This window comes from Acipenser ruthenus, chromosome 1, assembly GCF_902713425.1.
Source record: "Acipenser ruthenus chromosome 1, fAciRut3.2 maternal haplotype, whole genome shotgun sequence".
NCBI lineage: Eukaryota > Metazoa > Chordata > Actinopteri > Acipenseriformes > Acipenseridae > Acipenser > Acipenser ruthenus.
The window spans coordinates 58,576,043-58,597,673 of NC_081189.1; the positions used below are offsets into that span (position 1 = coordinate 58,576,043).

At 38.3% G+C, this 21,631-nt stretch overlaps 1 protein-coding gene across 1 annotated transcript; it reads left to right on the forward strand.

Moving 5' to 3' along the window:
* The first annotated feature begins 739 nt into the window (after positions 1–739).
* On the forward strand, positions 740–10,665 carry ociad1 (OCIA domain containing 1). Its single transcript, XM_034034106.3, has 8 exons — positions 740–898; positions 2,415–2,499; positions 2,822–2,875; positions 3,180–3,227; positions 5,497–5,626; positions 7,645–7,841; positions 9,128–9,283; positions 9,904–10,665. The coding sequence occupies exons 1-8, from the start codon at positions 860–862 to the stop codon at positions 9,939–9,941; spliced, it is 747 nt and encodes a 248-aa protein (XP_033889997.1). The 5' UTR covers positions 740–859; the 3' UTR covers positions 9,942–10,665.
* The last annotated feature ends 10,966 nt before the right edge of the window (positions 10,666–21,631 follow it).

Consider the following 21,631-nt stretch of genomic DNA (forward strand, 5'->3'; position numbering starts at 1 on the left):
TAGGGAGGCTGCCATCTCATTAAATGGTCACGCAAATTAGTTACCAGAGTATCCCTGACATTAGTTTCTTTCCGTCTTACTTTAGAAAACAATTGCCAAACATCGGAAGCATTGTATTTGTAGCTCGGTTGATACAGTATTTGTAATTCTAGCACAACGCTCAAAATAAAAGTTTCCCTTTGCTTAAACCCTTTACACAAAAACGATGCACAGGCTTGATTATTATCGATAGTTGTCAAACGATACGATGCATATGTATCGCCTCAGGCTTGGTCCAGTTTAAAGTTAAACTAGGACTAGGGCCGATCTCGGTGTTTCAGCAAAAATGTAATTGTGTTACATCGATTCAAATATATACTATATAAAGTGTCAGCATATTCTGTGCTCAACCCACTGTCCGCAATTAATGTAAAGCAGTGTAGTTATCGAAATTACTTGCATTTTTAATCAACTGACATGGTATCCGCATGGAAGTTTGCTTTTGATAAATACGTCCAGTACACAAAACGTTAAGTTAAGGACAATTTAACAACCACATTTAATGATAGCACCGCTTTAAAGGCAAAACAACATTTTACGAAACGTCAGTTTTTGGTAGTCTTTCAAATACTATAGTTTACCGCAGAAATATGATTCAATAAAGCAAATCTGTCTGATTATTTGGCTTTTTGCTGTAACTTTTTAGAACAAAGCAGCAGTTATTGATAAAAGTTCCTATCTCAGAAAACCGTTTCCAGGTCATGGGTGACAACGTAACTTCCTGCTCCAGCTGGAGGTCGTTTGGGAGTTAATGTTACCTTTGCTGCTGTTCATCTCGTCCAGGCGTATATTTTTGTAGTTGAAACTTTTAAATGTTATAATGTCTCAAGCTTCCGCTGGGGTTGGTGGATCACATCAGGTAGTGTGATATGTGCGCAGTAAATCAACTGTAATTTTTTGTTGTATTAAAAAAAAAGCGTTGTAGGCAAGGGTTTTGTGGTCAAATGTCAAAAATAGAAGCATCGTGTTTGAATGTTTCAGCAAATACAATACCTAAGTTACACTTAGCTCACATATTTAAAAAAGCGGAACTCTGCCAGATTTGTCATCCTTAAACCTTATTTGGTCCATTAAAAAAGCGGATATCAAATAAATAATTAAGCCATTTATAAAATAGTACCACTTTACCTGTATCTCTCACAATTAGCAAAGTGTTTTAATGTTGTTCGCCTGTCGATGGGCTGTACTGTGGTAGTTTGTCATTATTTTCTTTAAAACAACCTTTTAAACCCTAGATTTACTTCGAACTTGTAATAATTCGTCGGATACCCTTTCGCTGAGAAATAAACAAGGCTGACATACATGTTGTACGGCGGCTCGTTGAGGCCATTGCCAAAAAAAAAAACGTTCGTTATGTAGAGATCCTGACAATTTATCTCGTATTTGAGAGAAAACAATAACTTTGTTATAGTTTGTTACTTGTCAGAGTTCCTTATAATGTATCTAATTGTTGTTATACAACCTCTTCAGGCAGGGTAACTACAGTAGTTTCATTCTCATGTGGCACCAAATCCCCTAACCAGATAAGAATTAAGTGTTTTTGTCCTGCAATTGTTTTTTTTTTTTTTTTCTCATATTTAAATTGAACTTCTACATCAGAGACATTAGTATTGTGATCCCAGTTTGCAAAAACATAAAATAAATACAATTTAAACTTCTATTTGTGTATGTTTCTAGGAAATAGTGACTCTCTTCAGAACCATAATTTGCCAGATGAGGTTAGATTTACATATACATCAACAACCTGTAATCATTGTGTGGCGATTCTTATTTGGACTGTATAGATCTGCAGTACAATACAAGATTATATATTAAGTACATATACTTAAATACTTGATTGAGGTATTAAAATAACTATATATAATAGCTGGTATGTCTGAATTTGCTGTGATACACTTTCCCCAGAAATGCAGAAGAACCCCCTGTGATCATCTTCATTAAATTGGGTTACTATAATGACCTGGGCTTGAATGCTGATCTCAGAAGCAAAGCAGTTTTGGGCATGGTCAGTACCTGTATGGTATTCTTCCATGAATAGTTTTGGTTGCCATTTAAGGGGCACCCCATTATAGCCCCAGCTGTGTGCATTTTGATTCAGGTATAATCCAGTACAAATACTTACAAGATTAAGAGTAGTGGTCCTTTTGGGAAACACAAGATCACAGTTTTAGACCCATCACCGGCTGTTGCATTGTTGTGGTGACGCTACTTTGACTTGTGCCAAGCTTTTACCAGAACACCCAGTCACCAGATCACGGTGTAGTTGTAACCAACGTGTCTAGTCAAAAGTTATACCAACTTTTTTTTTTTTTTTTGTATTACTAGAATTAATTTATTGGGCTACTTTTTTTAATATATATATATTTCTCTTACAGAATCCAGCAGGCATGGCATATGTCCCAACAGAGGAGGAAAGGAGAGTCTTCAGAGAGTGTAACCAAGAGAGCTTCTGGTACAGGTGTAAGTTTTTAGTCAACTGTTTGTTTACAATTCAATGTTTCACAATTATTACTTGCATATTATTTCTTTGTAAAAGTGACATTTCATGTTTTTCTTTTTTCATTTTACTAACAGTAGATGGAGAATATCTTTGAATGGACTAACAATGTCTAACATTAACAGTGTACTGGCATTCATTCATTTTCCTAAACATGTAATATTTTAATGTCCCCGTTTTCAACATGGGTTAAAAATGTTTTAAACATTACATGGTGCCAAACAACATTTTATGTAGATTCTCTTGTTGTGTCTAACATAGCTGAATTTGTTTTTCCTTTTACAGCTCTACCTTTTTCTGCAATGGGCATGTTGGTTACACAAGGTTTGATCTCCAGGGGTGAGTTACACTGTCCCAGTCTTTTTTTTTTATTTTAACTACACTTTGTAGAATAACAAACTTCAATTATGGTATATATTACAAAAAGCAACAGCCAACCGGTATTAGAATTTGACCAATGTTATGTATGGACTGTGTGTTCTGGATGTATGGTTCATGGGTTTCAGGTACATGGGAGTATGTCTCTTGGATTGGTAGTATACTGAATGCCAGTATGGGACTTTTAAAATGTATTGTGCACAGTTCTGTATTCTGTTGTTGATGCTTTGAATATTGTATAGTGTTTTTTTTATTTTTATTCTAGGAATCTTCACGTCCTCGTCAAGGTTTGGCTCTATTCCTAAAGTTGCGTGTAAGTACTGTAGTAGAACTCAATTTTCTGAGAACAAACTATATGTTTAATCAACACCCACCTTTCTTGATGTATTTTCAACCCACTAATGCTACATTTAACACTATTTTAACAGTAAACCAACCTGTAATTGCCTCCTTAATTAAACAAACCCAAGGCTTGAAGTTAATGTATATTTGGTAGCAAGTTGCTAACCAAAACTCTTAATTTGCTACTAGTTTTTTTTATGCAGTAGCATTTTTCTGATACCTTACGCTGCAGTTTATATGACCGACCCTGAGTGAACACATACACAATTACCGGTATTACATTTTTAAACACGTACATTATCTTTCATAAAGCGAGAAACCGTTGCTAATAGAGCTTCCCGATTTGTAGACGACTGAGGTTTGTACCGCCCCATGTAGATATGTATGAGGCCCACAATGCAAATTGTATTGGACAGTGGAGTACAAATACTGTCACAAATCACAATGTGGATACAATTTAAAGGTATTAAGTTTTATTTTATAGACAAAAAGTAAAATGAAATAACTAAAAACATTGATTTTTTTTAAAGATAACAAGCAATGACCTAACAGGATATCAAGTTTATTCAGTGTCTAATGTAATCTGTCATGGAGAATGTCGGCTCCGGTGATTTCAATAAATACTTCCTGATTTAAATATAGGCCTACTGTGTGGTATTCAGTCTATTTAAAACATTAAGTAGGTGTTTTTTTAAAATTATTTTTATATCCTCACTACTGCCTTAAAAAGTTAACTTCTAGCCCTGTAACAGTAATTTAAGGGTGTTTATGAATGTAATTGTATGGGTAGCCTCCAAAAAACATAGATTTTTGCCAAGCACCTGTAAGTAGCTGTTGTTGTTGTTGTGTGGTTGACCAGGGAAAGAAACCGTTACAGTTTCAAAGAGATAAAAGGTTACTTTGGTGTATTTTTTTTTTTTTAAGTGAATATTGGTAGTAACTTTAGTCTTCAGGTCTTTGAGTCACAGTTAATGGCCATAAGATCAAAAAATATTCTGTCTTTTAATAAACGAGATGAGTAATAGAAGAGTCTCTTATGAGGTTCTGCACCATTGGCTTTCCCCGTTAATCTTAACACCACTACAGTATGCTACGGTATCTGTGCTCACAATTTCAGGCAAAATTAGACCTTAGGGGTATAGTTTGGCTCCACAGCACAACTTAGCTTTGCCAGGTTACAGTTTATATTTCTGTTTTCAGGTGAAGCTGTTGTGGTGCTTTCCAGTTGTGTTTGTTGATTGCAGCACAAAGTTTATAAAGTCTTGAACATCAAGCTAAATCTAGGATAATACCTCTAATTGATTTCTTTATTTTCTTAAAACCTCTAGTTTATGAATGACCTGCTTTGTAGTACAGTCGGCGCTACCTAATCTGGATACTGATAATCGGGATTTCTGTTTAAATGGGATACAAGTCTGAGAGACGGTTCTTCCCAATGTTATTTATGTTGTTTAATTGAGGTGTAACTTCATTTAATTGGGATACAGTATTTTCAAATGATGAATGGAGATCACTTTTCAGAGCAAGACAGGTTCACGAAGCACAGTGCAGCGAGTACATGATTATGCTGTGACTTGCGTAAACCACATTGAACTCTTGAAGGAATTCACATTGGACTCTTGCTAAGAGAGTTGGTGTGTCAACATTGCAGATGCCTCGCCTTGTGATAAAGAATGAAATCACATCACATTATGATTAAATGTTAAATACATAATTTAAAATAGGAGTCCATTTTTTTGTATTGCTAAACAAAATTAATTGCCATTTTTATTTCTACATGAAATGAAAAAGAATGAAATCACATCTTTTCATTTCATGTAGAAATAAAAACGGCAATTAATTTTGTTTAGCAATACAAAAAAATGGACTCCTATTTTAAATTATGTATTTAACATTTAATCATAATGTGATGTGATTTCATTCTTTTTCTTGTCATTTAGAAACAAAAAAGTGCGATAAATCGGTGCCGACTACATTATTTCTGGTTACATAATTATTTCCAACTGTAATATTTTACTTAACCACCACATAATATTTATGAAATGATTGAATGTTTATTATTTATTGCAGCAGGGACATGATTTAACTTAAAATTGTGTTTACATGCGTAAAGGGAACTGTCTGAAAAAACAAGGGCAGTATGGAACATTCACACTGAAACTGAGCAGAAATATATGACTATTAATCAATCATCAGATTCCCATCACTGGTTTTTAATATCGTGGTTGGTCTGTCCTCAGTTGCTGGTGTTTGTGGGTACCTGGCTGGAAAGATGTCCTACATGAAGACATGTCAGGAGAAGTTTAAAAAACTGGAGAATTCCCCACTGGGAGAGGCTCTGCGCCAGGGACATCGGACATTTCCACCTCAGTTAGGGCTACGTTTTTATTTATTTATTTATTTATTTATTTATTTAACTACATTTCACCTTTTTGTTTAAGTTGACCAATATGATGTATGTGGAGTTGGGGTTAGAACACTTGCATTTTATACAGGTTGCATTCTGACTTAGGACATCTAAAGCCCCTTTCACACTGGCACTCCTACCTAGGTCCGGACCCGGGTTCTGACTACTCAGGTTACAATCCCAGGTAATGTGAAACCACGTACCTGGGTCGTACCCTCAGGATGTGGTTTGACATGCTTTGACCCGGGTTGAGGGAGACAAAAAGCATGACGTCCATTCTTAAGCCGACGAAACAACAAACAGCCACGCCTGCGTGAAGGTTTCACTTCCGCAAAGAACATTTCTGTTTATTCAATTTTGCCATATTTTTGTTGCTTGAAACACACCATATCAGATTGCAGCAGGGATGAAGAAACATTTGCTCTAATCAACATTTGGGCCAACGGTTCAGTACGGAGAAGCATGGATGGAAGCGCACTTAATAAGCTGCTTCTGGGGCATTGAAATCACGTATCTGACCCACATGACACCTGGTCCTGACCCGGGTATAGCATGCCATTGTGAAAGGGGCTTATGTAAGTGATTTCTGGTTGCAGCACTTGTATGCCTATGGCAAATTTTGTATTGAGATCTGAGAAGATGGATAGAATACGTGCACCTGTGTTTGATTTTGAGGTCTCTGCTACAATGGCAGAACCTATGGGAAATTAAAATATAACAAAAAATCTATTTAAGTGTACCATGCTAGATTAGAGCAACTAGTTTTATTGCAGAAAACAATAACATAACACATAACTTAGGTTACGTAATTCCAGCAAGTCATGTGTGCTGTGTTAGCCAAGCCAATTTTCCCACTAGTTAAAGTGGTCCAAACTGGAAGTCTGCCTAACATGGCCAATCATGCCAATATTATTATTATTATTATTATTATTATTATTATTATTATTATTATTATTATTATTATTATTATTTGTTTATTTAGCAGATGCCTTTATCCAAGGTGACTTACAGAGACTAGGGTGTGTTCATCAGCTGCAGAGTCACTTACAACCAAGTCTCACCTGAAAGACGGAGCACAAGGAGGTTAAGTGACTTGCTCAGGTTCACACGATAAGTCAGTGGCTGAGGTGGGATTTGAACCGGGGACCTCCTGGTTACAAGCCCTTTTCTTTAACCATTGGACCACACAGCCTCCTGTATACGCTCGGACATGATTAGGCTTCTGGGTCTATAATAATGCATGAAATTACATTTTGTATTTGATTTTTTGGCTTTAGAGTTGTGAAAGTTACACAAAGAATTGCAAATGTATTCCCAGAATTTGCATTTATAAGATGTGCTTTAATTGCTCATTTTTTTAAATGTATTAAGCTATTCTGTTAAACCAAAAAGTGCAATGGTGAGGGTGGGGCTTCAGCTTCAATCACTGGTCAAAACTCAAATCTGTATACGTAACTGAGCTGCTCAAATAACACATTTAACAGTATGCTCAGTTCTGTTCTTCCAAAGTAGCTCAGAGCACTACCAAGCAGTTTTCATCCCTGATCTGGGTGAAGAAACAGAAATATGTGGTGTTGCTGAGAATCTTAGTTGGGCAACGCACCCAGGGACATTCCGGTCCTTTTATTAAACAATTCAGTCTTCATTGGTACAAAGATTGGCCATAGTTGAATATTTTGTGTGTACTTTCTGTACAAGTACCGTCATATCTATGCATGCAAGCCTTTGTCCTCCAGAGATCAGTAGCTCACTGTCATCCAGTTCCTGGGTGAAAAAGGAAGTTGACTTGGTCATGGGATTGGAGGATGCCCACTGAACCTTTGGGTCTCCTGAGCCATGTGGGGAACTGCTGGGGTGAGGAGAAAAGCGATTGGGCATTCCAAATTGGGAAAATAATAATTGGACACACTAAAACTAAATTAGAAGAACATGTTTTTTGTGCTGATGAAAACTGGATTCACATTTGTTTTTTGTATTCCAGATTTGCCCCTGAGAAGTCCGAGTTTTCAGATGCGGAAAAACCAGACTATCAGTCTTCATTTCAGTCTGTGCTTCAACCCCCTCCAACTTCCTCAAGCTACTCCGACGACTTCAGCTACACTGATCGCTCTCTGTCCACATATGAGCCAGCCCAATTCGGCTCTTCTCCTTCTGGAGCCGAGGACCTCAGTCCTCAAGGTACACAAAAACTCTTATTGCTTTCCATTTGCACTTGCTGCCTCATTAAAAAGTTCACTTTAATGAATGTTTGTTCTTGTATTTTTCCACAATACAACCACATTGGCAGGGGTTCAAATAAAATGATTGGGCAGTTCTTATAAGATTTGTTTTGGTCTACAGATAAGTGTAAGATGATAATGATTAATAATAATAATAATAATAATAATAATCATAATCATAATCATAATAATCATAATAAGTTACAATAACTAAACAAACACATTAATAACATAAAGGGTGGGTAAACAGTTGAATTCCACAAGGGATGTGATAAAAGTGAGCAAAGATTGAATTTGGCAGTGAACGAAAACAGAAGTTGCCTTTTTCATGATGGTGACTTTCTGTCTCGTCAGCGTGCAAAAGATAGTCACTGTGCTGGGGTTGGAATGTCATGTATCCTTGCTTTGTTGGCATATAAGGTTCATGTTTGATAGAAAACACTATTCAACTATTTATATTCAAAATATGTTGTTATTGTTATTATTTAGTCATTTAGCAAACACTTTTATTCAAAGCTACTTACAGAGACTTGGGGGTTGAACTATGCATCAAAATTGAGTCACTTACAATAGGACCTCGGTTTTACGTCTTATTCGAAGGACCAAGCACAAGGAGGTTGTGACTTGTGTACCTGATGGGTGAACAACTTATTTGAATTCTGGCAAAAAAAAGTATTTATAAGACCTTTTTTATGAAGCAAACTGCATTTAAAAGATTCCTTTCACCTCATGAGTCCACTTGTCCAGCTTGTGTGGACACTATCTTTTTTTCCCTTCTACATCACATCTGTCTTTTTTAAAAGTTTATTTCCTTTTAATAGAAAGGAAATAAATAACAGCCCCTTGCTTCTGCTGTAAGTCGCATGTTTGTTTTATGTGTGGTTTTCATCCAGAGTGCCTTATAGGCCTGTCATTCATTCAACATAAACTTGAAATATACCATTGTGTAGTCTGGTAGTAACATATGTTAATATAAATTTGGATGCTTAAACTACAAATGTGCTTTATGATTTCTGTATGGGTTTCAATGTTGCTGCCCTGCCTGCTCAATACAAAAGTGACCATACTATTATATATACATTTATTTTATACATTTGTTTAAAATCACATTTATTTACAATTAACTCAGAATGAAGCAGTTACAACACATAATAGAAACACGTATTTACATGATGCTGGAATTTACAATCCCTGGATGCGATTTTAAGGTGTATGAGAACACTCATACTCATCTTCTCTTCTCAGCACCTGGCCTACAAATAGAGGATGAGACGCCAAAAAAGGCACCAATAATGTATGAAGAGTTACGAAACAAAAACAGAGAGAACTACGAGGTGACAATGACTCAGAAAGCTGAGGTGCTGCTCAAACCCCAGCAGGACAGAGCCCCTAAAACCGAAGGTAATGTGGTAAACTGTATTCGATACTAGGAGGCTTGAGTGTCAAAATTTGTGCCATTATGCAATACTTGTTCACAGTGTTTCTGTGGGTGACTTCTATTGATTAAATTTGGGTCTTTTTTTTCAGTAATTACTATTCAGAATTGAAGGTAATAAATATTAAGTAAGATGTACTGGAATTGTTTCATCTATCTACAGTATGTCCTTTAACAGCAGAATGTGTGTTTGTGGGTTAATTTGTAGGGTTACCAGAAGTCACAGTTGGTCACAAACATTATCCTAAGCAATAGCAAGAGGTAAAGATTTGTCAAGGGATGGGCACAGAGGTCACACAAAACATACCTGAAGCAGACTAATAACATTCATTTGAAGCAATTCCAAACACTTTTTTTCAGTGTAGTTTATAATATCCTGGTTAATGCTGCTATGATTGACAATTTAATGGACCGTTTATTCATCTGAACTTGAATTGTTTTGAAAATGCAGTTAGACATTTGGGTTTTTTGATGGACGGATATAGAAGACCTGTGATTTAAGGGTCATTTTAAGAGATGTGGTTGCATATTTCAAAAGTATGTGTTATATATATATATATGACACTGTTTCCCTCTGTTTTTACAGTTAAGAAAAACATGTATGGAGATACCTGGGATGAATAAGAGGACCATCTGTTGAAGACTTTCAACATTGAATGCAGATGCCTCTCCAGCAAGATAAAATGAAAATGCTTTACAACGTATAATGGAAGTCAACAGCATACATAATGTTGCGCCTGTACAAGCACTTAACTATGCTGATCCCAACAATGAAGGGATATTCAATGATTTACAAATTAAGATGTAAATCCTTCAAATCTTATATTGAAATAAATAAATATTGAAATAATTCCAGAGGGGGTGTTGGGCACTATTTCAGTAAAAGATTTGCAGTTTAGAACACTTAACAAACATTTCAATATCCCTTAATTGTTTGGAGTAGTGTACGTTGTTTAACAAACATTTCATTTTTGTCTGTGACAAAGTCAAGTCAACTTTGTTTGAGTCTAGCCAAGAGGCTTAGTTGTACATGCTCACATAAAATGTATTCTTTGCTGAGAACTTCTGAACAGTTTTTTTTTTTTTAAAGATTACTTCAATCAAAAGGCATACGGAAAAAATGTATCATTGATTGCTACTGTGTACGTCCAGTGGCACACTACACACAGGATATATATATCATCTAAAATGTAAATCCAAAGCAATTTCAGTATGCTGGAATTGTATGTTTCTAAATGTGTTGAGCATTACATCATATATTTTTTTTCTTTCTGGTATGCTTGAGGAAATGGTTTAATTATTTGCTTATGCTTTAAGACACATTAAAACGCAAAGTGATTCTATATTACTACTTTGTCTATCTTATTAATATCATACTAGGTAAAAAAAAAAAAAAGGTCCTCCTAAATATTTCAATGTTGGAGGTTATACATTACTTTTTAAAAAAATTCAAGTGTTGTGTTTAACATTTTACAGTGAATTCCTACAGACCTTATATTTTTTTGACATAACCACATTGCCATATTCAGGAAGCACATACATTTTTAGTTGGGCGCTGAAAGAAGATTACTTGCAGTATCAGTTATTCATGACAACATCCCAACATTTTTGTTTACTGCACTATGAAGACAAACCTATGTACTGTTGCTTCCTGGTACTGAATCACTGACCATGTTGATTGCAGCTGGCTTGTGAAGGGAAGTGTACCTACAGCAGATGACATTATTTGGTACCCTTGTGAAGCAGATACTTTAATCAGTGTTGTATTTAAATATCTGTATATCCCCATAATTACCAAAGCATCTTTAGAACAGGCCCTGCTCGAGGAGAGAAGGGGTAGAGGAAGAAGGAGATGGAGAAGGAAGAGATACCCTGCAACTAGAGTATATAAGACCAGAGTGACTTTTCTTGACCAGTCAGATGAGCATGTCTTACAGAGATACCGGCTTGATAAACAGGCTGTAGCAGATCTGTGTTCAGAGTTAAAGGATGATCTACAGAATGCTACTGCTGCCAGGAGTTGTGTCATACCAGTGCAAGGTTACAGCTGCCTTAACCTTTACACAACCGGCTCATTCCAAATACCAGCTGGGGATGTTTCTGGTATCTGCCAGTCTTCAATGTCTAAATGCATCAGCCAGGTAATAACGACGGCATTGGTTAAGAGGGCAAATAAATATATCATTTTTTTCTATGTCTCCTGTGGAGCAACAAAAAGTGAAACGGTTTTTATTACTTTGCATCATTCCCGAATGTACTTGGAGCTATTGATTGTATGCCTGTTCACATTGTACTTACTGAGGCCATTTAAATACTAATTTACTATGCAGAGTCGCAGGCTTACGACTTGAAAATTGCATTTTTAGAACTGGTGGTAAATCAGTCAGTCTGTTGCGTCTGCACTTAGAATAAAATTAACCCTGTACGAAAAGGGGTCCTGAGTGAGTAGGGTTAGAAAGAATTGCAGCAGGACCAGCCTTTCTTCATCTGCGCTTTTCTGTGAGGTCAGCAATTTTCTTCTCCTCAAACTTAGCCAGACCATGATGGCATAGGTGACGCCAATAAAATCTATTTAAAGCCAAGTCCTTGTAGTTATTGTGGTCAATGTTGCTTTCAATGAGTCTTTGTAGTGCTTGCAGGAGGCTTGCAGTGATGACGTTTCCCTTCAGATAACTGGCCAAAAAAGATCTGCTTGGGAATTATGTCATCTGGCATGCATGTAAGCTTCTATACCTCTCATGCCACACTTGGTAAGCACTTCTGTGTTCGGGATTTCATACTGCCACTTAATGCCATGATCTTCCTTAGGCATCTGAGGTGAAAACTCTCCAGTTTATCAATGTGGCGGTGGTAGGGTGTCCATGCTTCAGCCACATATAAAAAGATCTTGGTAGCAAGTATGAGGCCCCTTTGACTCCACAGGCTTTTTGTAAGGCGCCCAAAGGCAGAGCTTGCCTTAGAGATACAAGCACAGATGTCATCATCAATTGTGGCGCTTTGTGACAGAGTGCTACCAAGGTAGGTAAACTTGTTGACTGCATTAAGTGTGATCACTGATCATTACTTTGGCTGATATATATATATATATATATATATATATATATATATACCGACCCAGGTCGTGGTTGAAATAAGACCTTGGTCTTCTTGAGGCTAACAGGCTGAATCGTTCAGCTGAACTTGCAAAGCAGGAGGTAATGTGTTCAATGTGTTCCAAGTCATTTTGAGAGTTTGAGACAAACAGAAGTTCCTGGATGATTGAATGGTAGACTCTTTACTGATAATTATCCCCTTACAATTAACTCACAACAATGCTTACTGTATTGTGCAATGAGAGACAAGCAGTATAAATTGATTAATGATACTGTGACAGGATGGCTGAGTGATGACGTCCCCAGACCAGACAGCTGATATACCCACAGGCAGGTACTATGAGTGCAAGGTGCTGGTGCACCATTCTTATTGAAAACAAAGATAAATAAAAAGGTTGTACAAAAATACTACTGCTCACAGAGCAAAAATAAATGCTCACACAAAAACAAATCTCGAACACAAACTGACACCCACAAGTACCGTGCTGGTGCTTCTGAGTAGCAATTGCTTTCTTTTCTTTTTACTTTTGCTTTAAATTCTCTTTCCGCTTGCTCTCTTGCTCATGTTCCTCCTTCCAAACACTCACCCCAAACAAAGAATATTTGCAGATTTTTATACCTGTGATCATCTCCGAATTAACACTAAATTATTAAATTCGGAGATGGTCATATTCTACACAAGTTTACAGGGATGGGGAACAGGGATCCACGCTGCCAAACAATAACAAAGTATTGTTTATAAAGTACATTGTATTTTTAAGTACACAAAATACATTTTAAATCATAACAACAACAAAAACCAAAACAATACAGCATTTAACAACGCATTCACCAGTGCTAAACAAACACAACACAACACATTTAATTTACATGCAGGGTTTTTTCCCGCCCCCTCTAATTATGCGCAGGGCTTTTCTTCTGACCTGCCACATATTCCCCACCTTGTGCACAACATACATGGCCTCAATGGCCACCTCCCCCCTTAAAGTTCCAACAGTCCCAATCATAGTCCTGGCCCAGGAACAGGGGCAACAATGGATCCATGGGTGGCAGCCACGGTGGGAGGTCCTCCTCCAATGCCAACACTGGCAGCGGCTATGCTGACAGTGAACAGGCTGGCTCCTCCAGCCAAGGCAATCCTGGCAGTGGAAATGCTGCCAGTGGCAACGCTGGCTCCTCCAGCAAAGGTAATGCTGTCAGCAGCCAAGGCAGATCTTGCATCTGTGTGGTGCACCCGGGAGTGGCGGTGGTATAGGCAGTGATAATGCTGCCCTCAGCATGGGACACTCTGACAGTAGCAGAGGCGCTGGGCACTCCAGATGTGGTGTTGGCGCTGGCAGCGGCCAGGCTGCTCTCAGCATGGAACACTCTGGAAGGAGCAGTGGCGTGGCGTACAGTGATGGTGGCACAGGCAGCTGGACGCTCAGGCCCCCCCCTTCTGGGCGCTGGATGCTCGTGCTCCCCCCTTTTGGGCTCCTCCCACTCCAGGTCCGTGTCAGTGTCCCAGTCAGCCTCCAGGCAGCTGTCCTCCTCATGCCCATAGCACAGGCAGTTTGTCCACAACTCCTCATCCTCCCACTCAGCAGTGAAGTATTCCGCCTCTCGCTCCTGGTAGACCCAGTATCCAGACCCACTGCTAAACACTACTGCAAGAACGCATGGTGCTACGGGCTCCCGAGTGGCGCATCCAGTAAAAGCACTCGCACAGAGTGCAGTATGCGCCCTATAGTCTGGACGTCATCGGTTCGAGTCCAGGCTATTCCTTTGCCAACCGAGGACTGGAACTCCCAGGGGGCGGCTCACAATTGGCGGAGCGCTGCCCGGTGAGGGGGGTAGGGTTAGGTCAGCCAGGGTGTTATCGACTCACGACGCACCAGCGATCACTGTAGTCTGGCCGGGAGCCTGCAGGCTTGCCTGTAAGCTACCCAGAGCTGCGTTGTCCTCCGACACTGTAGCTCTGGGTGGCTGCATGGTGAGTCTGTAGTGTGAACAAAAGCGGTCGGCTGACGGCACATGTTTCGGAGGACAGCGTGTGCTCGTCTTCGCCACTCCCAAGTCAGCACGGGGGTGGTAGTGGTTAACTGAGCTAAACAAAAAAATAATTGGACACTATTAAATTGGGGAGAAAACAACAAAAAAAAAACAATTAAACCAAATAAAAAGAAACACAAATCTGGATGTTAAAAACGGAAGGAAAAGACTAAAAAAAGAAAAACAACTGCCGTAAATTAAAAAAATATTATTTCTGTAAAGTTTGTGTTCTGTTTTCTGTTAATTGTGTACAAAGTATATTACAGTAAAAAATGAAAAATGCGCTAAAATCATATACCGGTGGTATTAATTAAACCTTATTTATTTATTTATTTATTTATTTACTATTTTCACATTGTACAGTAATGTGTAAAATGCAGCAGCATGATTTATTGTGTGTTACTGGTAGGCTAAAGTAAAAAGAATGTGCTACAGGTACATTTGATTTGTGTATAAGCCCACTGTACAGATGCTTTTTTTTTTTTTTTTTTTTTTTTAAATCAGACAGCTCATGTCTCCAGACATGTCCGGTTTAGTGAGGGACTACTGATTATGAAAGCCATTTTGATAGAAAAATATTTTTGATCTGGGGGTGAAGGGGGGGGGGGGGGGGGGTTGGGGGCACAAAAACCTGGCGCCAGCCCTGTTAACAGCCAGTGCCAGTTTAACTAATTAAGAAGTTATTATGGAAAGGGCCCCCCCCCCCAAGCCTTTTGTGAAGTGGTCCCTACCACTGCTATCTCATTTTATCTTGGAGAAAGTCGAGTCCAATATTAGCATGAAGTAGATAACAGCTATGAATGAAATTGAAAATCAAAATTAACTTTATTTTGCAATGATTAGACAAGTGGTGCAAAGGCACCATCTAGTGGGTGCGAGTGTAAATCAAAGTGTAACACTCAATAAGATTACATGCTGTAGTCAGTAAATATATCAACTGATGTTATTGGATTAACAGTTCCAAGTCATGGTTCTAACTCAGAAAAAGCAGTTTTCATAAATCTTGAACTCATGTTCATTGTTCTTTTTTTAAATAATAATACTGTAATCAGTTTGATATTCATGCAACTGTTACAGACAGTTGTTCGCTTCTCTAACACTAGTCTAGCACATTGGTGAAAAATAAAAAATCTTTATTTTATTGATAAAAATAAACTTTAAAGAAATATTCTGTGAGTCACCAAGGAGACACTAGAATGTAAATATGTCATGTTTATTTAAAACAGGGGCAGATCTTGGCTGGGGTGGGTAGCACTGTATTGGCACCTTGTGCTCCCGTCATTTAGGGAGGAGAATCAACTACATTGTAAAACAAGACAAAAGGGGGTGTCAGAACTATGCAGTTTTTTGTTCAATAATCTGTCAAATAGCACGTAAATTGTTTACACTTTTAAAATTTTCTTGGCAGACACTTCTGGCAGGAAGCTATATGGGTCAAATAAGATTCAATGAGGGAGATTTTTCATTCTACAAAACAACATTTACAAATCATTTACTGTTTTGTTGATTGTTTCCAATTTGACGGGTAAAACAAAAGGGTGAGGCCTACTTACCCTGCCACAACACAAAGTGAAATGGAAGTACACCCTTTCCTTGTCACTCTGTTTACAGCCATGCGGCTCCTTTGGGCTTCCTCTATTATTTAGTTACGTTTTATAAGAAACTATTTTACATACCCAAGAATACTATTAGGTTCTAAATACAAAGCATCAAATTATGGAACCCCTAATGATTTTATATAGAGCCCTTTTGTTTATATATTGAACCCCATTCTAAATTGTTTTCAGGGTAAGAATGGTTTCTTTTCCCAGCAGCATATGAGACAAACAAGCCATGTAAAAGTTAGATTATTATTTTTTTTTTAAATATTTGGGTTCGAATTTCATTAAGACAACTAAACGTGTTCTGAATTACACACTGGAGCAAAAAAATTGTGAGTGTGAGTGTTATAATGAAGACACTGATATATAGTGGTAATATAATTAACTGTTATATTTTAAGACTCCTGCTCTCACTCAGCATTTCCAACTGTCAACTCAACTTAAATAACATTCTTATCTAGTCATGTCATGTCTTGTTCGGGTTGGTCAAGTGGCAATTGATGTTTTGCTTCCAGGTCCACGCTGTGACTTTGTGAGCTCTCGAAGCAGGTCAGTGATGGAACAAACCTGGCGCAGTAGTTTGCCAGGCCCAAGAGACTTTGCATTTCACTAGGATTGTTTGGTGTGCTGAGGTTGTTGATGGAATCTGTTTTCTTAGGATCTGGAGTTATTCCATTTTTTGAAAAAATGTAGCCATAGAATTCCAATGAGTTTTTGTTAAATTCACATTTCAGTTTATTTAGTGTGAGGCCTTTGTTGTGAAGTCTTTGGAATGCTGTTTTGAGTGCTTGATCATGTTCTTTCTGGGTGGCACCGTAGATAAGGATGTCGTCACTGAAATTTTTAACTCCTGGTATGCCTTATAAGACTAGCTGTATTGTGTTTTGAAACTGCAGATGATGGAGATGTTTGTAGCGTCTAAGTGTGGAGAAAGTAGTGATGTATCTGGATTCTCGTGCAAGTTCCAGTTGATGGTATCCTGCATTGAGATCCAGTTTGGAGAAAACAGTAACCCCATTCAAATCATGTGTTATGTCAGCCACTGTGGGAGAGATATGACGTTCCCTTATGATGCTGTGTGGTAGCTAAGTAGTGATCCATTGTTTCCTTTCACTACAGAGAATGTTGCAGGTGTGAGTTTTCCACTGGATTCTACAATTGTGCTGAACTTTCCTTATAGCTCTAATGCTGATGCTTGCTTTCCTTAGCTTCATCAAATGTTTCAAGTTGCAGTACACAGTTTCATCAAGTAGGTTCACACTGGCTCCGGAATCTATCATAATCTTCACTGGTATTTCTTGTATGTTGATAATGGTTAACAGTTGTTTAGGTTAGTTTACATTGCATATAGTGTAAACATATTCTTCTGTGCTGGAAGATTCATTTTCGTTCTCAGTCGTTTCAGCATCATTGTTAGTTTTAGATGGAACTTTGTTGATTGTTGGTTTTCTTTTGTATTGTGATTTGTTTTCTATTTCACGGTTTTTGTTGCCCTCTTGTGGTTTCGAGCGGCAGTGCTTCGCAAAATGATTTAGCTTTCCGCAGGAGTTACACTGTGCGCCTCTAGCAGGGCAACATGCTTGCCCTCCTTTGTGTGGGAATGTGTCTCTGCAGTTGTAACAGGTATTTTTGCATCCTTGCGTTTTGATTTTCGAGTTGTCTGTGTTTGTATGGTCTGCGATGAGGTTTACCATCGCGGCACCTGTGCGCTTTCCATCTGTGTATGCTGTCTGACATCTCTGATGTTCTCCCGAAAGCGAGTAATGCAGTTAAAGTTAATGCAGGTTCTCTTAAAGCTTACATCGTATTTTCGATGAAGAGCAGCTTAGTATTATTTGATTTTATTTCTCTATCAATGTCCCACCCCCTCATCATACCGGTACATCATTTTGAGGACGTGTTCCTGCCTGAAATTCAAAAAGAATAAGCTTGGCTATGGATAACTTTCCATGAAAATGCCTTGATAAGTAATTTTTTACATTTAGTATTTAATAAGCAATTATAATTTAATCTAAGGCAAAGTATTTTCATCTTTATCTTTGAAAAAATAAACCATACCAGTCTGGTTTAATTTATAATACAATAATGATCCTTTAAAAATCCATCTTACTGTTTTCCATCATAAATAAAATGATGACTTTGAAAGCTTTATTTTACATGTAGCACAGTAGCCAGTAATGAAGGTCCAGAGCCTCTATAAAAAGTATGGGCCCAGGGGGCTGTATTACCACTACAGGGCCCCGGGGGCTCTATTACAACTACAGGGCCCCGGGGGCTCTGTTACCACTACAGGGCCCCAGAGGTTGTAGTAATAATAAATGGCTCTTCTGGTACTTTTGACAACACAGGATAGTTTTGATGCTATTTGAAACACAGGGCCTCTTAATTTGTAATAAATGTAATTGATAGGATAACCATTTTTGGGGGTATACCAAAGAAATATTTATTACAACAAAATAAGAAATTACTGCACTACACATATGACAACTAATGTTTTTGTTTTCAGGAGTACACTGGAGGTGTCCGCATTAGGACATGTGTTTCTAGAGGAACTCAAAGAAAAGGCTAGAAAAAGGAAAGCTGAAGTTCATCCTGTTCATTCATCAGAAGATTCTATACATTCCTACTTTAGGCTTCTACTAACTAACTAATCAAATAAGGGGTGTGAATGTTTTTTTTTATTTTACAGATAATAAACAGATTCATACTGTAAATTGGCTCAATTAAAAAAACAATTGACCTTGAAAACTCACAAAGTGCATTAAAAGTGCAGTGCTGCTCAACACAATCGTGGAGATAGGGCTTATTAAAAACAACAATAAAACCAATACTTTAAGAACTCCTGATCTCCAGCACTCCTCAAAAACCCCAATGCCTTTAAAATACTAATGTCTAAAACCATTAAAAACACAGAGGGAGACAGGAAGCACATCAGGAGCCTTGCTCTAAATGTTGACAGCTGTTTCATTTTTCTCCCCAACCCACCACCAAACACAAACAAGTCCAATTCCTTCTCTGCTCCTGCTGTCTGCGTCCAGCCTCCACTCCAGACAAACCCGGGTTCACGTCACACTGGATGTAATCAGGAATTTTTATACCAGGTGCTCAGCTTCAGATTATTCAATTAGCACCTATGGGGGCTGAGAACAGGAGAGCATCAACGTGCCAGTGAGATCTGTGCAAATCTACAACAAAATAACGTGCAAAAATAAACGTGCTTTATAAACGTGTTAAAATAAAGCAAACCAAATAACATTAAATCAATGTGACAAATCAAAACGTGAATATACTACAATAACAAAATCAAACGTGCCTAAATAAAGTGACGTGGGTCACCCCGTTATGTGCATAATAATATATTGTCGTGTCTTTTTGTGAGCATTTCAAATATCAAGTTGTTAACCATGTGTTTTAGACTGGAGAAGGTTTTGAATGTAAAAGGCAAAAACATTCTACAATTTAAACTAACCTTACCTTTGGAATTAAACGGAAATATTCTAATTAAGAGGGGGTGGGGGAGGTCAGAGAGAAGGGGGTGGAACTGGTGTGTGACGAAAAACAGCTTTGCGCCTCCGGAGATGATCTGAGAGAATATTTTAGCTGCGGAGTCATTACGGGCACCATTTTTAAAGGCGATGCGATGGCTAAGCTCGCTTTTTTCAGGCGCGCAGTCAGTCTGAGACAGTCGCAGCTGCATCCTATTTTCAATAACAGATTTGAAGTAAAACAATAGACTTGCAACATCGCAAGGTTTTGTCTCAATTTAATGGGCGTTTGAGGGCGTACCCTGCTTACTCTGACCGACCTCCCAATTTTCAACCCGGAGAATGATCGCACACATCCCCATTTGCGTCTCTCTTTGGCCCTGTCCACACTATGCCTTTAAACTGTATTAGTTGCATTTAAGCCGGCTTAAAAGTGCTAAATACGGTTTGCGTCCACACTACGCAGCATTTAATATCGTAGTCGAGACCACCTCAGGAGGTAGTCTTGAGTCCGGGCAGCAGTGTGGCTTAGTGGGCAGCAGTGTGGCTTAGTGGTTAGAGCTCTGGACTCTTGACCAGAGGGTCGTGGGTTCAATCCCCAGTGGGGGACACTGCTGTTGTACCCTTGAGCAAGGTACTTTACCTAGATTGCTCCAGTAAAAACCCAACTGTATAAATGGGTAATTGTATGTAAAAATAATGCGATCTCTTGTAACAATTGTAAGTCGCCCTGGATAAGGGCGTCTGCTAAGAAATAAATAAATAAATAAATTAGATCGCATCAGGTAGTGCGGTTTATCAGAAGTGTGGACGCTGTAATACCAAACTACATTTTTGTGTATCCTCCAATATCCCAAAATGCTTTGTGCTATGTTTGGCGAAATACTCAAGCAGGCGCCTGAAGGTCATGCTATCAGTGTACACTCCGCACTAGGTATTCATTTTTATGCTTCAAAAAATCAGTCAGGACATCTCTGTTAAACTAGTGGGAAAAATAACAAAAACACAACGTTAAATTAGGCGACTGCAGAAATGAAATGCGAGTTAAAAGTATGATCGGGGATGAACAAATTACGTAATTTGTCAGCTCTGTTTGAAATAAAAATAAGAGGACCAAAATTGGGCTCAGGCAAGATATGAAGGTAAAAACAAAGATTGTTTTGTAATGAACAGCTTTTTCTTCGTTTAATTATAAAACAGAATCAGCTCAATTTGTTTAAAGGGACTTCATCTGATTAAAAATAAAACCTGAAAACTTCAAGCCCTACTTGTGTGTGTGTGTCTTTGGATTTACTTTTTCCACAGTACTTGTTATATTTCATTTATGCAATATGGACCTCTGTTAATATGGGGCATTTGTTCTGCTTCGAGGAGTTCTAATTTAGGGGGAAAAAAATATGCTACAATAAATATGAAGTGACTATTTTCACGGCGCCGTGAAAAGAAAGCTATCTTCAAATGCATAACTAAATACATAACGTATGGCCCTTGCTAGCTTGTTATTGGCTGCTGATCAGCGACGGTGCAACGCTGATCGGTGGTTTAAGTTTGGCCTGCATATAACACGTGTCAGACATCAGCACCAGTGAGCACTGTATGTTTTTCACAACAACCAACAGTGTGTCACTGACGCTGGCGTGCGCATCGGGTGTTGTGGGAAGCCCCCCTCCAGTACCCCTCATATTTTTTTTTGTTGTTGCTAATTTGTCCTAGCACGGGCTTAACATCGTAATACCCTTTTCTGACGTCTGCAATATTTCTTGAAGCCTTCGACACAGCATTAACTTTATTAACTATTGTTTGTCATGCCTTCTTTTTTCTGCTTTGCAATGTTCTGTACTAGGGCTTTTTCCAAACAAAGCCTATTTACTTCTTCCGAAATGATGTACGTCTCTTCCTCTGTGAAGTTTGCGTTTCTTTTTTTCAGGGGAACCCGTTTGAGCCATATTGCTTGTCTTTCAAGCTTTTCCAGGGCACACTCGGCGAGAGGGCGTGTGTGTATTTACCGATGCTATTTAAATACTTTTATCCAAAGCGACGTACAGAGACTAGGGCGGGGGTGAACTATGCATTAACAACTGCTGCAGCCACATACAATACAGGTC

Bases quoted from the DNA above. Each gene is read 5' to 3' on its own strand.
- ociad1 (XM_034034106.3), top strand. From the start codon at position 860: ATGTCTCAAGCTTCCGCTGGGGTTGGTGGATCACATCAG. The intron at 2,500-2,821 runs GTAAGTTTTTAG...TTCCTTTTACAG, and splicing joins AGAGAGCTTCTGGTACAGGT to CTCTACCTTTTTCTGCAATG. The intron at 5,627-7,644 runs GTTAGGGCTACG...TTTGTATTCCAG, and splicing joins CATCGGACATTTCCACCTCA to ATTTGCCCCTGAGAAGTCCG.